Source organism: Pipra filicauda, unplaced genomic scaffold, assembly GCF_003945595.2.
Source record: "Pipra filicauda isolate LSUMZ 115617 unplaced genomic scaffold, ASM394559v2 scaffold35_size7292922_pilon, whole genome shotgun sequence".
In the NCBI taxonomy this organism is placed as follows: Eukaryota; Metazoa; Chordata; class Aves; order Passeriformes; family Pipridae; genus Pipra; species Pipra filicauda.
Window position 1 is genome coordinate 6712395 of NW_024104487.1, and position 17312 is coordinate 6729706.

Sequence of the window (17312 nt, forward strand, 5' to 3'; positions counted from 1 at the left end):
GTTGTTAAAAGTAATATAGCCTAAGGGCTATTTTTCTGGTTTTTTTTTTTTTTTTTTTCCTTCTTCAGGCCTCTCCCGTGAATAAAAGCTGCTGGTATACTGGCACCACATTTTATTTGATGAAGAATTATTATTCTGAGCTAAAAGAAGTACAATAGCTCTTTTTTTTTTTTAATTTTCAGAAAAATGGAAAGCTCAACAACAGTACTATGGTGATTCATTCAATTAACCTTAAAAGAAACCAATCTGGTTGCCAAATATCCTTCCTTAGCCCATCCTGGCTGTGGCAATACACTACTCATACTATGGCATGAGCACATCCAAGAACTACACAGAGACTGTTCACCACATATGCGGTCATGCATTGTTCCCAAGAAGGGCTTTTTATGTTTCTTTCTGACATTACTAAGACATGTTGGAGGAGTGGATGTCCGGTCCATTTCACACTTTGAAACTCTTAACTTCTCTTGAGTTTGCCTTTAGTGGGAGCTTTATGCAGCAGCCCAAATTAAGAGCTGACATGGGCTGTAGCTCCCCTGTAAATCTTCCTGAGGACCACATATTGCCATGGGTTAGCATCCACTATATTTTAAACCCTATTACACATATGCTACAATCAGCTCTGCAATTTATGAACATGGAAGTGACCACTGTGGCTCTCCTTTGGGGTGAGCAGTACCTGCTGTCATTTGGAATGCAGCCCCAGGGACTAAGTGTTTGGGTTTTGGTGTTTTTTTCAACAGACATTAAAAAGTGCCTGGTGTAACTGACTTCTAAATTTTGCCAGGTCCAGTGTGATCTAAAAAGTACCCCCTCAAGTGAGTATTATATTCAAGGACTTGGCAACGAATCGCCAACAGGCAACTGCTTTCTAAATGCACGTTGGCTCACGTGCAGGTTAATGCAAACAATATGTCCCATGCCCCTTTTATTCTGTAGGTGTGAGGGGAGCCTGCAACCCCCCAATCAAAAAAACATGAGTTCATTTGGAAACTGCCCAGTGAGCATTTCTAGATAATATAATTTTCAGATGTCCATGCATTCAACACATGCAAACCATTTGTTCTGTGCAAATTCAATTCTTACCGATCCGTTTATGCAGGGAACATCATCGTAATGAAGTGCCATTCCACTTGGACAGGCGTAGCCGTTGGCAGTGCTTCCCCGGTACGGATTTGTAGATATAACTCGCCTGTTCATGAAACTGAATAAAGCAAAATAAAAATAATAAAAAACAGCGCTTAAACCTAAGCCTAAATTATGATTCAGTAGTATGTTCCCCACGTCTGATTCTGTAGCCTGGAAGCACATAGCTTCTCACTTTCTGCAGGACAGCTTTAATTCCTTTGCCACTCACATGTTGCTGCTAGCAGCCAATATTATAACATATGTTCCTGTACTCCATTCTTACAGTGGGAATACAACTGTGTGAAGGCCAGTAGGGCAACAGCTGTAACTGCTCAGTGGCATATTTACATGGGAACCTGCTGATCTATGTTATACATCAGCTTGCCAGTGTCCCAGAAATGTTCCCTTGCTTTCTGCACTGGGGAGAAGCAGGTGTTTCTGGGCACATGCATGCTCAGGGGGATGCAAACTTAGGAACTGAAAGAATCAAGAATCAAATCCAACAAAAATTGATAAAAACCCCCATAGAATTCAAATGAAATCTCCTGAACAATTACTTCCTCAAAATCTGGGAAATTTTCTTTTCTTTATCAGAACTTTTGGCTGGGTATGCCACTATGCTTCCCAACTCTCCCTGGGTAATTGTGCATGGAAATACTCTATATGCTCATTCTTGCTCTGTTCCACATGGTGGATCTGAGTCCTCTGGAAGCTTCAAAAGGGCTATCTATCTATCTATCTATCTATCTATCTATCTATCTATCTATCTATCTATCTATCTATCTGTCTGTCTGTCTATCTATCGCCATATATTTTTATATATTTTAATTTATTCCCTTATCCCATCCCAAATAACAATGTTGCTTGTTTTACCGGAATTCTGCGGAACACATGCAAGATATCAAGAACTACACTGGTTTGCAAAGATCTAACAATGCAGAAAATGGCACGGTTGTGCCCAATAGCAATAATGACCTCAAAGGGCGAGTTTTCTTTTGTAGCAACTGCTAGAATTGAATGAGGTATGGAGTGAGATCTCAAATAATTCTTAGAGCCTCAGGTGTACACGAATGGGAAAACAAAGTTTTCCATCCCAAACAATGGAACTATTCAGACTCTTTGCTGACATTCATAAAATATGATAAAGCACTACTAATGCAGAGAGGGTCTTCTGTAGCGCTGGCAGGAGCTCAGGAATGCTGTGGTTTCAACAGTTGCTTTCTTTTGGCTTTGGAATAACATGGAGTCCATTGAATTTCTCATTCAGAAGGAGAACTGGGGCTCACCTGAGCTGCGGGAGACCTGGGCTCACAGGAGGGACAAACCTGCCCAGCTTGGTGTGAACCTTCCAGGGCAGTGTGGGGGTGGAACAACCTTTAGACAGGAACTTTTCTTACTTCAAACAAACTAATAACAAAAAGCCCAAGGAAAATTCCATGATAAAAATGTTTTTAACTTTATCATATCTCAAACTTTATTAGACATTATTAAAGGGCTGCATTTGTTTACTGTTCTCAGTGAAGAACATTATTCAAGTGTTTTTGGTTGGTCTGAAGAATTGCATTTGGAGTCGTTATTGTATTTCTTTCTAGTTAAGTGGCTTCAATGAGAGTGATACATAATAACCATGTCTGAAAACTGGGATATTCATTAATGACATCTGATGCACCTGTAGTAACTATTTCCACTGCCAAAGGAAGCTAAGATTTATCTAAGGATCTACAAAAACTTCATAAGTATTATTTCACTAAGCCTCATTAATCCTGTTTTCAGATGCATCCATGTAACTTAATTGTATTCTGAAACTGCTAGATGGAAAATGGAGAAAACTTGCTTGGAAGAACTGTTTTTTCAGCTTTTCCTGAATACCTATTGATTTAGACAAAGGAAATTGATGGGGCTATTAAGGAAGAGCTGATAGTTTTGCAAAGCATCAGTCTCAGGAAATGAATAACCAAAGTGACTGAGTGATAATCAAAGCTTGAATGATAACTGCATTTAATTTGGAATACTGATATTCATTCTATAAAGGGCAAATGAGTATTTTATTAACATTTAAGTATCATTGTAATTTCTCCTCATTTTCTAAGAGTAGCTCAAAATCAGCAGACAGCTACTCTAGTTGCTTATCAGCAAACCCTTGCAGGCTCTTAAAGACACACAATGAATTTTAACTAATTCTTAATAGGGGAATTCTGCTATTTTGCAAGTTGTTTGACATTCCTTTCTAACATGCGGTCTAGTTGCATATGTTTTTTCACTTGGCTCCAATTAGTATCACATTTGTGCAGAAAAGGAAAGCCGTGAAGTATTCAGGGGAAGAGGTTACCATTCTATTTCTCTTAAATGTGGTTATTGCTGGATGCTGACTGAAGCAAAAACACATGTCAACACAGGATAAACTTTTTAAGCCCTATTAACTTCTAAAAAAATATTAACAAATCTGTATGCTAGGTGCATTTTAATTCTATCAAAATTATCTCATTTTCACAAAACTGGGCTTGTGGTAACACTGAGTCACTTTAATTTCTATCAGAAGACATTCTGATTGAAGTTATTTTCTCTTATTAAACTTCTCTTGGCACATTGCTAATGGTAGGAGGATCTTCTTTTGCACAACTTCAAAACTTTTGTCTTTTTTTTTTCTTTTTCATTTTCTGTCTGTTTGAAGTCACGATGGGCAGATGGGGTGTGATTCTCTAATGTATTAAATCACACAAATTCCAAATGTGTGTGGGGAGTCTCATTTTGCAGTGGGATGAGGGATGATGCCTTTGCCAGCTGTCTTCTCAGGCCACCCTCTTTCTGACCACGGCAAACTACAGGGAACATCTGCAGCAGGGCATCCCGCCTGTCCCAGCCGTTTCTTAACTCCCCTTTTTAAATTACCTCATCTAGCCTAGGAAAAATAGAAGTCTTTTCCCACCAAAGACTGCTGTAATGCCTAAAATGATTCAAACGTGTAAATCACTATATATGCTAAGTATGCATTACCCTTCTTAGCACAGGATCAGTAATGGGGAACTCACCAGACTGATTTGCAATTTAAACAGTTTCCATGCTGAGCCCTAGACACTTTCCCAATTTCCACCTCCTAAATTAAACCCCAGAAATTAATTGGACTGGGGTGAGCTTGATGAAGTTTTTAATTATTCAGAAAGAACTTGAGAAGGAAACACTGAGAATGTGAATATCCAATACTTAAATCTGCCATACATTCTTAGTGTGTTACATATATGGGCCAATAATATCCTGTATATTTGGCTATGTAGAGCAGATACAGCCAGTAAATGTGAATTACATAGCTGCATATTTCAGAATCTTTGTTCTCTTCCAGTGATAGTTGTAAGTTTTTAGGTAAAATAAAAGATTAAAATACAGTATTTGATAAGGGGACTTACTGAAAAAATTAGTAAAGATTTGAGTAAAGTTGCATAGTGCCTTGCATCTTTTACAGAATTTAGCAGGATGCTGAAACAATAATCATAAACACATCTAACATGCTGCGATGTTGAAACACTTCAGGAGTTCAGTATCTGGCAAAGAGGGAGGTAGATTTTGATAAGCTGTGTTGGCAGTGGAGTTAAGATATGGATATAAATTCTCAGAGTACTGGAAACACCCAGGAAGCTGAATGCCTCTCACCAGAAGGTCTGTTTTGCGGCCTGGATGACGCTTGCCGTCATTTCCACGTCGATGTAGTCATAGTGCAGAGCTCCAGGATCTGTTGAGGACCCTGTTTCTGCCAGCAAAATTCCTATCCATCTGCCCATGTCTTCGGAGGAGGATGCCTGTGAGGAGAGGGCAAGAACATAGGTCAGGTTTTTGCTCTGCCACTGAGCTAAGGATTATTGCAAAACAGCGCATTCTTCTTGGTTGACAAATTGCTACCACATTGTATGAGAGGTTCTGGTTTCACTCTGCTGAACTCCTAAAAACCCCCAGATTTCTTATTAAATCTGCTTTGCTAGAAGGAGTGTACTTTGAGTAAGCTGTGTGCTCATCAGTTATGATGTAATACAAAGTGGGCAATCCACAAAAAAAAAAGAAAAAATAATCATTTAAGGCTAGTGGATTTAGATTCAAGTAATGCTTACTTTAGACTTCAGAATATTGAAAGCTTTAACAGAATTATTTTCCGATGTTAGACTGAGGGATTTTAGATAGCATGACTCCTGAGGAGAAAGTGTTACTGCTAAGTAGAAACAAGAGGGAGTAGGGAATGAAATAGTGAAATTTTAATGGTACTTCTTGGAAAATTTCACTAAATTTGTCTAGATGATGTCATTCATTTTCCTGATGGTGCAAGTAAAAACGTGAATACTACTAAAATAATTTTAAATTTTTCATGTTTTGCTTCAAATCACCAATTCAAAAGTTAAACAGTAGCAAAGTAAATAATGGATAAAAGTAGAGGGGAAAGGAAATGGTGAGTTTTTTAGTTTTTTTCTTATTTGTAAATATTTCATTGTCTTTCACAGTTCCTTGAGCTGTTTTCTAGTTTTTCATCTTCTCTGAATTGCTCTCAGGTAACAGGTCTGTTTGCAAGGATAGGAGACTAATAGTTGGAAACATAAAGTGGTCAAAGTGCCTGTCCTGCCACTGAAAGCACAAGGTTGTCTCCTCCTGTATCTTCTCATTTCAGGTTTTAAAATACGACAAATAAAGCCCCTAGAGAAATCCTGACTCACCTAAAACAGACAAAAGTGTGACCTTCATAGTGCAAGGAGGAGCATGCCAGTGTGTACACATGTGGTGTGTCAACAGACACACCAGGCTGCTGGCACACTGTATTTTCTTACTGCACAATTACCTTAATACAGACACAGACAGAGCAAAAGGGGTTCACATAAGTAGCAGACAAATAAAAGTTAAGAGCTCTAGAGCTCCCATCAACAGTGATCCATTATTTAATTATTGCTAAGTTATTTACTCAAAGTAATTATATACCCCTGATGTAGAAGTGTGCCTAGAGAAGGAGCAGGGATATTTTAGTACCAGGTCAAGGGAAGGTCAGTGCAGAGAAAAGCATCTTACTGAGAAGATTTCTGAACTACATTAAATCTCAGTCATTTTTTTGTCTACAACACTTAGTATTTCTCTTCTCCTTCCAGTATTTCTTATTCAGCTCTGCAATAATATTATTTCAAAGATATTTTTTCTTTTTTTTTGAATGGACAGGTTGTATGAAAGCACTTCTCTAATTTAGCTTGTGGGTGTTCCTAGAAGTCACAGCCATTAGCAACCACTGCACCTCAAGCACAGCAACCTCCTGCCCATTTCGGAGCAGGCGGAAGGTCAGGGGATGCTTCGAATCCAGTCCCAGGATGACTTCGCAGCCACGGAGAGGGATGGAAACAATGTGCGTCTTCAGATCTGTCCTGTCCTTGTGGAAAATCAGTTTATTGTCTTTCACTCTGCACCAGCGCTCACGCCAACGGTTGTTAGAGAGCACATTGAGATATCCTGCAATAAAATGAAATGTGAGATATTTTACTCCTGACATTTTTTGAAAAGAAATTAAAAAAAAGAAACTTATTTTCAGTGTAATGCTAGCCCTTAAATAACTTGTTCCTCTTCTAATAGAAAGTCCAGATGGGTTTTAGGAAGACAAGTAAATGACCATTCCCCACTTCTTTAATGAAAACTATCACTGTGCCAATAACCTAGAAAAAAGCATATAAATATGTGATCCCGCTCATGTGCAAATGGTTGTTCTGTGTCAGTCACTGCAGCAGCTGGATGAGCAGGAGCACCCAATCCCCAAGACTTTGGTAAGAATGGGAAAGGGACAGTGATAAAAAGTTACATACACAGCCGATGTGCTCATACACCCTCTCTGTGGGTAATGGCTTTGATAACTATGGCTGACCAAAATTTTCTGGGAAAATTACAGCTCCTATTATATAATTAGGTAATGAGCTACCTTCTGTAACATCCAAAAGCAGTTTTTTTAAAGACTTCCTAGTGTTGATGCTGTATGTTCTAAATTCGTTTAGAAAGAAGAATACACATCGGGTTTGGAACACTTATAACCAACATTTAAGAGACCGTTATCTATGTGAATAAAAATAAAATTCATAATGGTTTAAAATTCAAAAAATAAATATGTATGAATTTTAGCTTATCTTAACAAAAAAGTTTAAAAAAAGTTTTTTTTTTCCCCAGGGATGATTGAGTGCCCTTACAACTTTTCTTACCATATTTTACACTGATACAGTGTCTAGGTATATAACATCAATTAAACAGGCAGTGTTTTGTGGTTTTCCTTCTCTGTCTAATAACAACAATCATTCCAGACTCAAACCTTACAATCAAAGCAATGCCCATTTTTCCTGCCTCATTATAGTTTGGGAATGAAAAAAAAAACACCTTTTACTTTTGCTTCCACATTACAAACAGTACATGAATTCAGCATGTTGCTGCTTTCAAACAGGTTATAAGGAGGAAAAAAATTGATATCTTGCAAAAGCCAGAAGTGAGGTTAAAAAATTGTCTTCTACCTCAGATCTGATTTTCATTTAATCCTGTTGGAGAGCTCTCTCTTTGGTTTTCATTAAAACTATGACTTATTATTAATTTTCTGGGTTTTCCTTCCAACATCATGGTTCCAACGTCCAAATGCAATCCAACAGGATATAGCAGATCAGAACTGTGCACATCTTGGAAGGCGCTATAAAAAAATGAGGATGTGCACAATCCTCTGGTTTGGCTCCTTGTGATGATCACACTCTTCAGCTCTTCTGCCTCCTCCTGTAACAAAACCCTGTATCACTGTGCATTATATTACAATCCCTAGAAATGAAAAACCCTCCACGTGCAAGCCAGATGGCTTGTTTTGGAGTGAGAGTCCTTTTTTTCAGACAGTTTTTCCCCTCTGCTTCCAATGCATCTCTCAGAAAAGCTCTTCCAAAATTTACTACTTCAGCTGAACTACGCGGGATCCTACATTTTCCCTCCCACATATCTCTACTTAAACCTTCAACAGCTGAAATGACCAAAATGCCTTGAGCGTATTCCCCGTTGGGGCATTAGTACTTCCGCTTCATCCAGGCAGGCTAGGACCAGTGATGTAGGGAAGAGCTTTGCCGTGACTCCAAGTGCAGTGGGTTTTAGTTTCCACTCTAGCTGAGTGTCCCCTGCAGCCCTGCTGGGATTTTCCCTTTGTTCATGGGAGGTAGAGCCTTCGAAAGTGTGAAAACCTCCAACTATGGAGCACTCTCCCAGAGGGCACTGAACTGAGCCAAATTTCTGGTGGTGAGAAACTCCTTCTGCAAAGGCTTCCTGCAATGACCAAAGCCTAGACATTTATATATTTTCCTATAAAATCTGCAAGTGGTGTTGAGTAGAGCCAAATGCAGGCAAACAGTAATGACTGTATTTATGCCCATATCTGAAATAATGATAGAAATACGAGGAATTAGATTGTACAGCTGTGGTTAACATCTCACATAATACAGAATAATCAACGGAGTATGAGAGCCCGGAAGTTTGAGCTTTTATGGAAGCCAGATGCTTCGGACAATGCATCTGGCTGGACACAGCTTTTCCCAGCTGTTCTTTTGGTTGATAAATCACATCTGTACTTAGCTGATGTATAGACACATATACACACACTTATTTAATCAAAGTTTGCTTATGTAAATGATTCCCTAAGTGTGGCTTGAAAGCCACTTGTGATCTATGACGTTCTCTCTGGTGGTCCATGGATCTGCTTCTACCACCTTGGACAAGCATCTATCACACTTCATGCTCCAATGAGTTCTGCCAACTGCTGCCTAATCATGGGTTTTCTCAAAGTTTTTCTGGGTCAATTAAAGGGTAAAAGGCAAATTCAAACTCAGAATCTGGTGCAACTGCTTCAAAGCTTTCTACGGAAAATTTTTTCTGGAAGGGATTGGGTGAAGGGTGTCTTCAATCTTATTTATGTATTGAAGTGTTACTTAATATTTGAGCACCAGAAGGCAAACAGGAGAATGTAAATACATTGCATTGTTTTAAAATAGCAAAGCTGTGAGGACATCAGCTAAGTGCATTGCACAAAGTCTTAAATTGTGAGCAAACCTTAACAGCTAAGATATAAAATGTAAGTATTTTCTGCATGCCGTTTTATACACTTCCTTGGTGCTGCCAAGCACCACAGCTGTCATATGGAGTGATCAAAATTAAGAGTTAAAATAGCTTACTAGAAATTTGTTACTTCATTTTGTCCAATATGTACCACTTTAGGAACCTATAATTAAACTCAAATCACTTTCGTTGAGGGTAGTTGACTGCTGCCTGTTATTCCATAAAACCTTAACCACAATCCATTATAAAAGACTTGATCACTCTCCAAGAACCTTCTTCTGATTCCTAGCCTAAATTTATTTCATAGTTCAGCCTATATTCATTTTATAACCATTTGCTTGAGAACAGCTCTTGTTTCTTTATGTTTTTTGTCCACACTTCTCTTCCCCCACACTTCTGCAAAGAGCAATGATATTCCTTCTGAGCCTGTGCTGCCATTTTATTTAAAAAGTCAAATTATTTTAGTCTCTTTTTAAATCACAAACTCTTGATTACTCCTCTTGCAGTTCTGGCCCATCCTTCTGCATGTTGGGGGAAGAATTATAGCAGTAAACGCAATTTTAGAGAAATTTCTAGGCTAGAATTCCATAAAGTTTTACTGGAATGCGCATTCAAGGAGAAAAATCACTTACCACATGTTGGAACATCTTCTTCAGCTGATGAGGTCTGTTCATCTGTTGATGGCTTTTTCTTTCCTAAACCAATGATCTTCGTTATTTTTTTCCCCGTTACTTTAGTCACAGTGCCCTTGGCTTCTGTTTTTGAACTTTTTTTCCTCTTCACTATTAAGAAAGCAAAAGTTTGTATTAAAGTGTGTTTACCCTAACTGATGAATAGAGAAAAGCTGAATAAAAACAGAAGTTCAGACAAAAATATCCTGTGCAAGATGAACATTTGTACAAAGGTTGAAGACTGCAATGAGGTAAACTTTATATGACCTCTCTAATAACCTCTGTGTTGTAAAAATCATGGCATTCTGAAGGATAATAAAAACAAAAATCAAGCTTCTAGTTTTATTTAATCTAATCAAGCTGCAAGTCTCTTTCCACAGCAGTCATCATCTAATTTATTAGTATGACTGAGGTATCTGCAAATAAACTTAGCTCATATACACAACACTAAAAATCCAGTCATACATTTCTTCATTGTTCCTAAACATTTTCCTCAAAATACCTCAACAATTAAGAGCACAAAATAAGACAGAACATGCTTGCCTAGCAAAAATACTCCTGCTATGTATGATTAGGTTAAGATATCACAATGGACATTTTAAAAAGACTCATAAATGAACTACTAACAATTAAATTAGTGGGGTCAATATAAGCATTGGATGGCTAGAATTTGTCATCTTCTGTGATCATGAGGACTTGGAAAGAAAAAGCTCTGCAGAAAAGAGGTATTTTGCTAACATCCAGTCTGTGCTTCCATTACCTTCATACAATACTAGTTGTATTACAACTCTGTGCACTGAGGCATTTTGAGCTGATGACTGTAATATGGCAAGGACTATGGATATAATTTTTAAAAGTGCCTACCTGACTAAAATCCTATCAAGTTTTCTTAAAAAAAGCTTCTAAGATCAAACAGATTCAGAAAAAACAGACCTTTTATTTGCAAAATAGAAGAAACAAAATAAACTTCAGAAATTGCATTCAGTGGCCTAAACTAGATTCCATCAACAGAGCAAAAGTCTCTCTGATAACTGACAAGGCAGTAAAAACTTTCATCAACTTTCCCTGAGACATAATTTTGATGAATAGTACATTTAAAATAATTACTGACTGAGCTGCTCTATCTTTATCCCTGACATATCAATTCCTTCTGCAACAGGGAACATTCAATGGTTATGGACTCGCGTAAACTAAGGGGAAAAATGGAGGGAAAAATGGACAAAATGTATGAATTGATGAACTGGGAAGAAAAATGCACAGAAAACAGAGAAGTAGTTTGGGATTCACCATGGCATAATTTATCATGTTCCGTTTAATTGTTAGCAATCATGGAACATTATGTAGAAATTGTATCTGTAGCCAAGACTGTACAAAGCTGAGGAGGAACGGCAGCTCTGCAGGTGCCGACAGTCGCTCCCCAGCCAACTCCAACACGCTGACGTGTGTGCACAAGCAAAGGTCTAATTCTCACTTTTCAAGGGAAGGGTGTTCACAACTTCTACTGTGCTCTCTAAACATGGCAACAATCTCCCTTGTTGGAGGGAGGATGGTCACCCTTCCCATGTGCTCATGAACCCTGGCCAGGGAGGCAACCTGAGCACAGCACCTGCCCTCAGACAGGTTTCCATCCCACACACCAGCAGCCAACAGCTGGCTGTGGCTGTTGAGGGGGAGGAGATGAAAAGCATAGAAAAAAGACAGAGACTGAGAAAACCTCATTTCTCTGAAACAGAAGCCTAAGGGAATCATTCCCATGAGCGTGAACAGACGGTGGGAAAAGCCCATTTCAGCGTTTGTTTTTCTGTCTTGTCTTCCCTCCACATTGCTGTTTTTCTCTCCTGCAGAACTGAGAGGCAGCAGAAATAAGGACTTCATGATCTAATCTCTTCGAGTTTAAAGAATATACTGATTGCCCAGTTGCCAGTGATTTTTTTTTCCCCCACAAAAGCCCTTTCTTCTCATTTCCTTTCCCACAGCAAAGTGAACAGCTGGTAAAAAGCAGAGCAGAGGCTGGCGGTGGGTGCCAGCTGGAGATGACCATTTTCTGAAGCCTCTCTTCCCAAGAACTCCCTTAAATGTTTCCTATCCATTATTTTTAGTATAACTTCATCCAGGACCCTGACAATGATGCCAGGCACACTTCATTCCTCTCGTGTAGCAGGCGTGTCCAAGGTACGGGGGACGTATGGGGGCAGAGAGGCCCAAGGGAGCATGTGCCTAAATGGATAACCCTATTGGTTAAGAAGGTCACATGATATCAGGGTATAAAGGGAAGCGCTGAATTCGAAATAAACCTCTTTGTTCTCCACCTCAGAAGAGCGTGCATCCTTCTTTATCATATAAAGTACCCCAAACGCCATATTTGGCGCCCTGAACCTGGACTTTAACCTATATTAGGTTAGTTTAGCATATCCTGAATCAGGCAGAAAACTCGGGAATTCCGGATATCGTCTCAATTGTTTGGAGACGGGAATTTTCACTGAAAAAACCCTAGACGTCCGTAAATCGTTGTCATAATTCTTGCAGTCACTAATGCCCATTGTCTTTACTTCTACATATTGAAGGTCAATTTTCAAAAGCAGTTGGTATTTTAAATGACTCTCCTTGAGGCTTCTAAGCTGGGTTACTTTTCCAGCAACACATGCTGGAACATCATACCTCCCACAAGGTATCTGAGACACCAGGTACTTCTAGACACCATGGTCAGCACAGGTTTTGGGTCACAGATGCTTCTCAGCAGGTTTCAGAGATTAAAATGGTATTGAGTTTTATGAAAGCTTAGTAGAAGATTTTATAGGGTGAAATCTAAAAATGTACCACAACTTTCAGAAACCACAAAATCTGATGTTGTTCCAAACTGATGGGTATGTCAGAGATCTGTACAGCCAGGAAACGCTGTAAAATGACCCAGGTAGAAGATAAAGGAAATGAGTCAAAAGGCGAGACAGCGCTGGCACCAAGGCCAGTATTGACATTGTGCTCACTGCAGCTCACGTTACCCTTCATTTAACAGCTGTAGAAAAATGTCTTATCTAAACCATACCATTGCTCTATGGCAAGTTAATGAAGTCAGAAAATTTCTTCTGCTTTGAGGAGGAGGGAAGGGGATGGGTAAGAGAGCATAGAGGCTGAGAGGATTGAGTGCATTAGATGTAACTCAGACAGAACTCCCTCTGGGTTTGGGATTTGCCTTTCTTAGATTATAAGGACTACAGAACATGCATGGCTCCTAAATAGCATATGCAAAATTATATACATATGTACTCACAAACCCACTGATACTGCATTATCATATACCTTTTATTATGTTAATATAAATAATCATACATAATAGTTTATATATAAAGGTATCTGTGTATACACACACATATATAAACAGAATATATGTGTATACATACATATGCATATATATATATCTCAACAGGTCACAGAATCACAGAATATGCCAAGTTGGATGGGACCCACAAGGATCACTGAAACCCACCATGTGCCTCAGAGTATCATCCCAATGCTCCTTGAACTCTGTCAGGCTTGGTGCTGTGACCACTTCCCTGGGGAGCCTGTTCCAGCACCCACCCACCCTCTGGGTTAAGAACCTTTTTCTAATATCCAACCTAAATCTCTGCTGACACAACTTCAGGCCATTCCCTTGGGTCCCGTCACTGGTCATATTTATATAATATGCATGATTCTTTTCTTCTAGTATTCAATAATAGTTTTTTTCCTTAGAAGCTGTACATGCACAACTTATGTTGCCACTATACAGTTACTAAAAAAACCTGTTAGTTGCCTATAGTGGTCGCCCAAGCTCTGAAAAACTTCCTTTGAACACAGAAAAGGCAAAGTAAAAATTTCTATATTCTATTTCCTTATACTAGTTTTATTGATTTTACCTGCACAATAACATCAAATGCCTTCTCTTACTGCAAAAATTTAAGGATTCATTCTTGACATAATTCAGATTTCAAGTTAAATTGAATCCTGAAAAACTTTACTGCCTATTTTGAAAAGACAAAAGCCAGGTATTTCACTACCTGACACTCCCTATATGTACATATCACTTACACCAAACATCTCCGGATCTGAGACGTACCTTGTTCTTTCCCATTGCACACAGCAGCAATGCCATTTTCCACAGCACCCTCCCCATCTGAGCTCGGCCTCTCAAATGACAACTTCTGCAGGGGCAAGTAGATTAGTTGACATAAAATGTTTGCACCTTCATCAAATCGTGTCATCAGTCAATTTAAAAGTATGTTTACTATGAAATAAAACATGTTTCAAGCTCTCATTCACTTGGAAGAGAAATAGAAGATAGTAAAAACTTTGGTTTTAGAGGCTTTAGAAGATTACAGAAATAACAAAATAGTCTATATTTGAAATTCACAATATATTTTAATTAATTTCTAGATTCTAAATGTTGCAATAAAGAATTACACGGATCAGATAAGAATAAGGTAAAAACTGTATCTTTAAATAATGCTTCGTATATGCATTTGCAATTACAACTTCTCAGCAAATAGTGCACTCCTACAAGGTGCTTTCAATATGTCCAAAAAAGAGACTTTTGAAATAAACTTTTAGCACTGATTATTTTGTAATGGTTGTGCATGAGATATGGGATGAGGCAGACAGAGCTTATGCCAGTACAGTTTTGGTGACCAAATTACTCATGAGTGGTGAAGCCACAAAGAAGATGTGTAGATTATCACAAAAAGGAATGAATGAGAAATTTTGTTACACCTTCTTATAGCATGCATTTTAGAAAAACACTATTTTACAACACTTTCAACTACTTTGTCAATACTGTGCTGGTATGTGCAAGTATGCAAACACAACAGCTTCTGCCTGTGAAACCAGGAAGTCTGAACTGTCCTGGAACACGCTTTGCTCTTGGTTTCCCAGGTGCAAAGCAACATAATGCCACTGACAGTGGTGCACTTCCACCAGAAGGGTGAATCTTGCCATTAGGAGTTCGGTGATGAAACCTTTGTCAGAGGGATTTTTAAGCAGGGTCTCCACAGGGATTTGCTGACATGAACGCCTTAACGGAGCAGGGCCTTAAACTGGTGCTGGTAATGTACTGATCATTCACTGCAAAGCTGCTCACTTTTCTAATTCTTGCTCTCACATCCTGCTGAGTCAAGGCAGCAGAGACAACTACATGTGAATAGCCAAGTTTCTGTGTTGAGATATGAATGCTTGAAATGGTTTGCCAAAACATGACCTCAGCATGCCCAGGGAGCTCTTACACAACTAAATTCCCCAAAATGAGACTTTCCCTTAAAACTTTTGTATAATCTTCAGCTATTCTTCCCCGAGAGTAACACCCCTGCTTGCTCTTTGCATTGGATGGACAGCATCTCTGCATCCCAGCACATGCATCAGACCCGCTTAGTCTGCACCCCTCTGCGGCTGAAGAAAAGCTGGATACGAGCCAGTCTGCTGGTTGTTCGTGGCCAAATGAACTGACATGGCAGAAACCTCAACTCTGTAGGATATGTGCACACATACAAACAAACAAAAACAACACAGGGACCATGTGACTGTAACAGCAACACAAATCAGGAAGTATTTACATCCAGTGCCCACCAGCGTCTCTTTAAGTAATCATAAGGGATTTTTTTTTATTCACCATTTTGATAACTTTACCTTTTCTAGCTCCGTCTTGTGTACTGGAGAACTAGACAATGGCCCATCAGAGTCTACAGCTCCCGTACAGTTGCTGCACACATCTTTTATAACCTTAGGAGACAAGGCAAAACTTATTAATTATTAATAAAATACAAATCGGAGTAATTATATATGAATGTGAAGGGAGATGGGACACACCGACATTTACTAGGCTGGCAGGTGTCAGACAGACTGCCACTACAACAACTTCTCCACAGTCCCTCCCTAAGTCATTTCATGTGTGACCTGGAGGAGACATAACGGTTGGAGGTGGAAGGTTTCAGTTTCTAGACAAGCTAAGCTTCGAGGCTCTCCCCATGTAAAGAAACCGATACCAGTGCTGATTTCCATTTGCTAGTTTTGCAATGTGGCATCAGCTGACACCACCAAACTAATTTCATTACAATGATGAAAAAATGGGATAAAATGCAAGGTCCCTCAAGACAATGGAGAAGAGTTTTGCATAATATACTACACAGATGCTCATTTTTTGCTGTCGGAGAACTAATGAAGTGCTGATCAACTTAGAGTTAATATTGCAGAGTGGTATTTTGCGGCATGTTCGTATTATACTTGCACATTAACATAGAGGTATAGGTCAAAGTAATTGTAAAGTGTTCGTAGAAAATGGAAATGGAACTTTCTCTGTTTTTAAAAGTCAAAGAAAAATCTAGAACTTGGAATTTACTGATATTTTGGTAGAATCTGAATGACCTAAAAACCTGAAATGATATAAATGTAAAAACACATGATGAGTAAAGATGCTTGATGATTCCCCACGGACGTAGCTAAGGATTTTATCTCTTGTGAAGTTACCACCAGTCTATTAACAGCCTGAAAATGCTTGTGCTGATGGGAATAGAGTCTCGATCCAGACTCATGCTGAGGCGGTGCTGAGCTATACCGTGCTGATAACAGCCCTGCAGCCACCCAAGGACATCAAAGCCAAGAGAGGTACAAAAGGAAACATCACCACTAGAGATGCAAACTTTCCCTTTTGCATGTACTCGAGCATGTTTACACATCCAGCTCCTCCCTTTACACTGTTTACAGCAAACCCAGTTAGCAAAGAGAATGATCTGCCCTGAGAACATCTGGTTTCAGGAAAAGTAGCAATTAGCTAACTGTCAAAATCCAGACTTTTTTCAAGAAGAGAAAAAGCAAATCAGTAAAAAATGCCTTTTTAGTTTCAAACTGAACAATTTCGATATGGAAACTATTAAAATGCTGAAGATGGCACCAAATGGTCCTTTCACCATACTTAAGTTCCCCTTAAGAGTGAAGCTAAAACAAATCAAATGTTTATGGGCTTACAAAGACCCTACTGCTATTCAGGAGCACACTGTAAATTATAGGCACTGTATGCCATAAGGAAAGGAAGAGCACCAGCCCCATTTTACAGAGGGAGAACCCATGAACAAAAGAAAGATTAAATAATTCATTCAATGACACATAAAAAAATTAAGCAAAACCGGAAAACAAACTTACACTTTTATTTCTGAGCTAGTATCTTAAAACACTTTAGCATCCTTCCTTGACTGTCTGAACTTCCCTGTATTTTGTTTCAAAAGCAAGCCCAGTATTTCATAGCACTTGGCGTCCTTTTATAACAGAAAATTTAGATAAATCTGTTGCAGAGCATTTGCATTGTTAACATATCCCTGAATATGTTATGAGTATGTTATGGATATGAGTTAAACATATCTGTGAATTCCTCAAAATCATAAGAATTTTTTTTATGTGTGTTGTTTTATTTTCAACTGCTGGTCT

The 17312-nt window shown here is 38.8% G+C and overlaps 1 protein-coding gene across 2 annotated transcripts in view; it reads right to left on the reverse strand.

Moving 5' to 3' along the window:
* The window catches only part of AFAP1 (actin filament associated protein 1), a 117259-nt gene that overhangs the window by 13695 nt on the left and 86252 nt on the right, over positions 1-17312 (reverse strand). For both annotated transcript variants that reach the window (XM_027723677.2, XM_027723675.2), the window contains exons 7-12: positions 15522-15614; positions 13963-14047; positions 9831-9980; positions 6383-6594; positions 4774-4919; positions 1087-1204 (exon numbers count right to left, since the gene is read on the reverse strand). In XM_027723677.2, coding sequence (XP_027579478.1) covers positions 1087-1204; positions 4774-4919; positions 6383-6594; positions 9831-9980; positions 13963-14047; positions 15522-15614 — 804 coding nt within the window. The remainder of the gene's footprint in view (positions 1-1086; positions 1205-4773; positions 4920-6382; positions 6595-9830; positions 9981-13962; positions 14048-15521; positions 15615-17312) is intronic.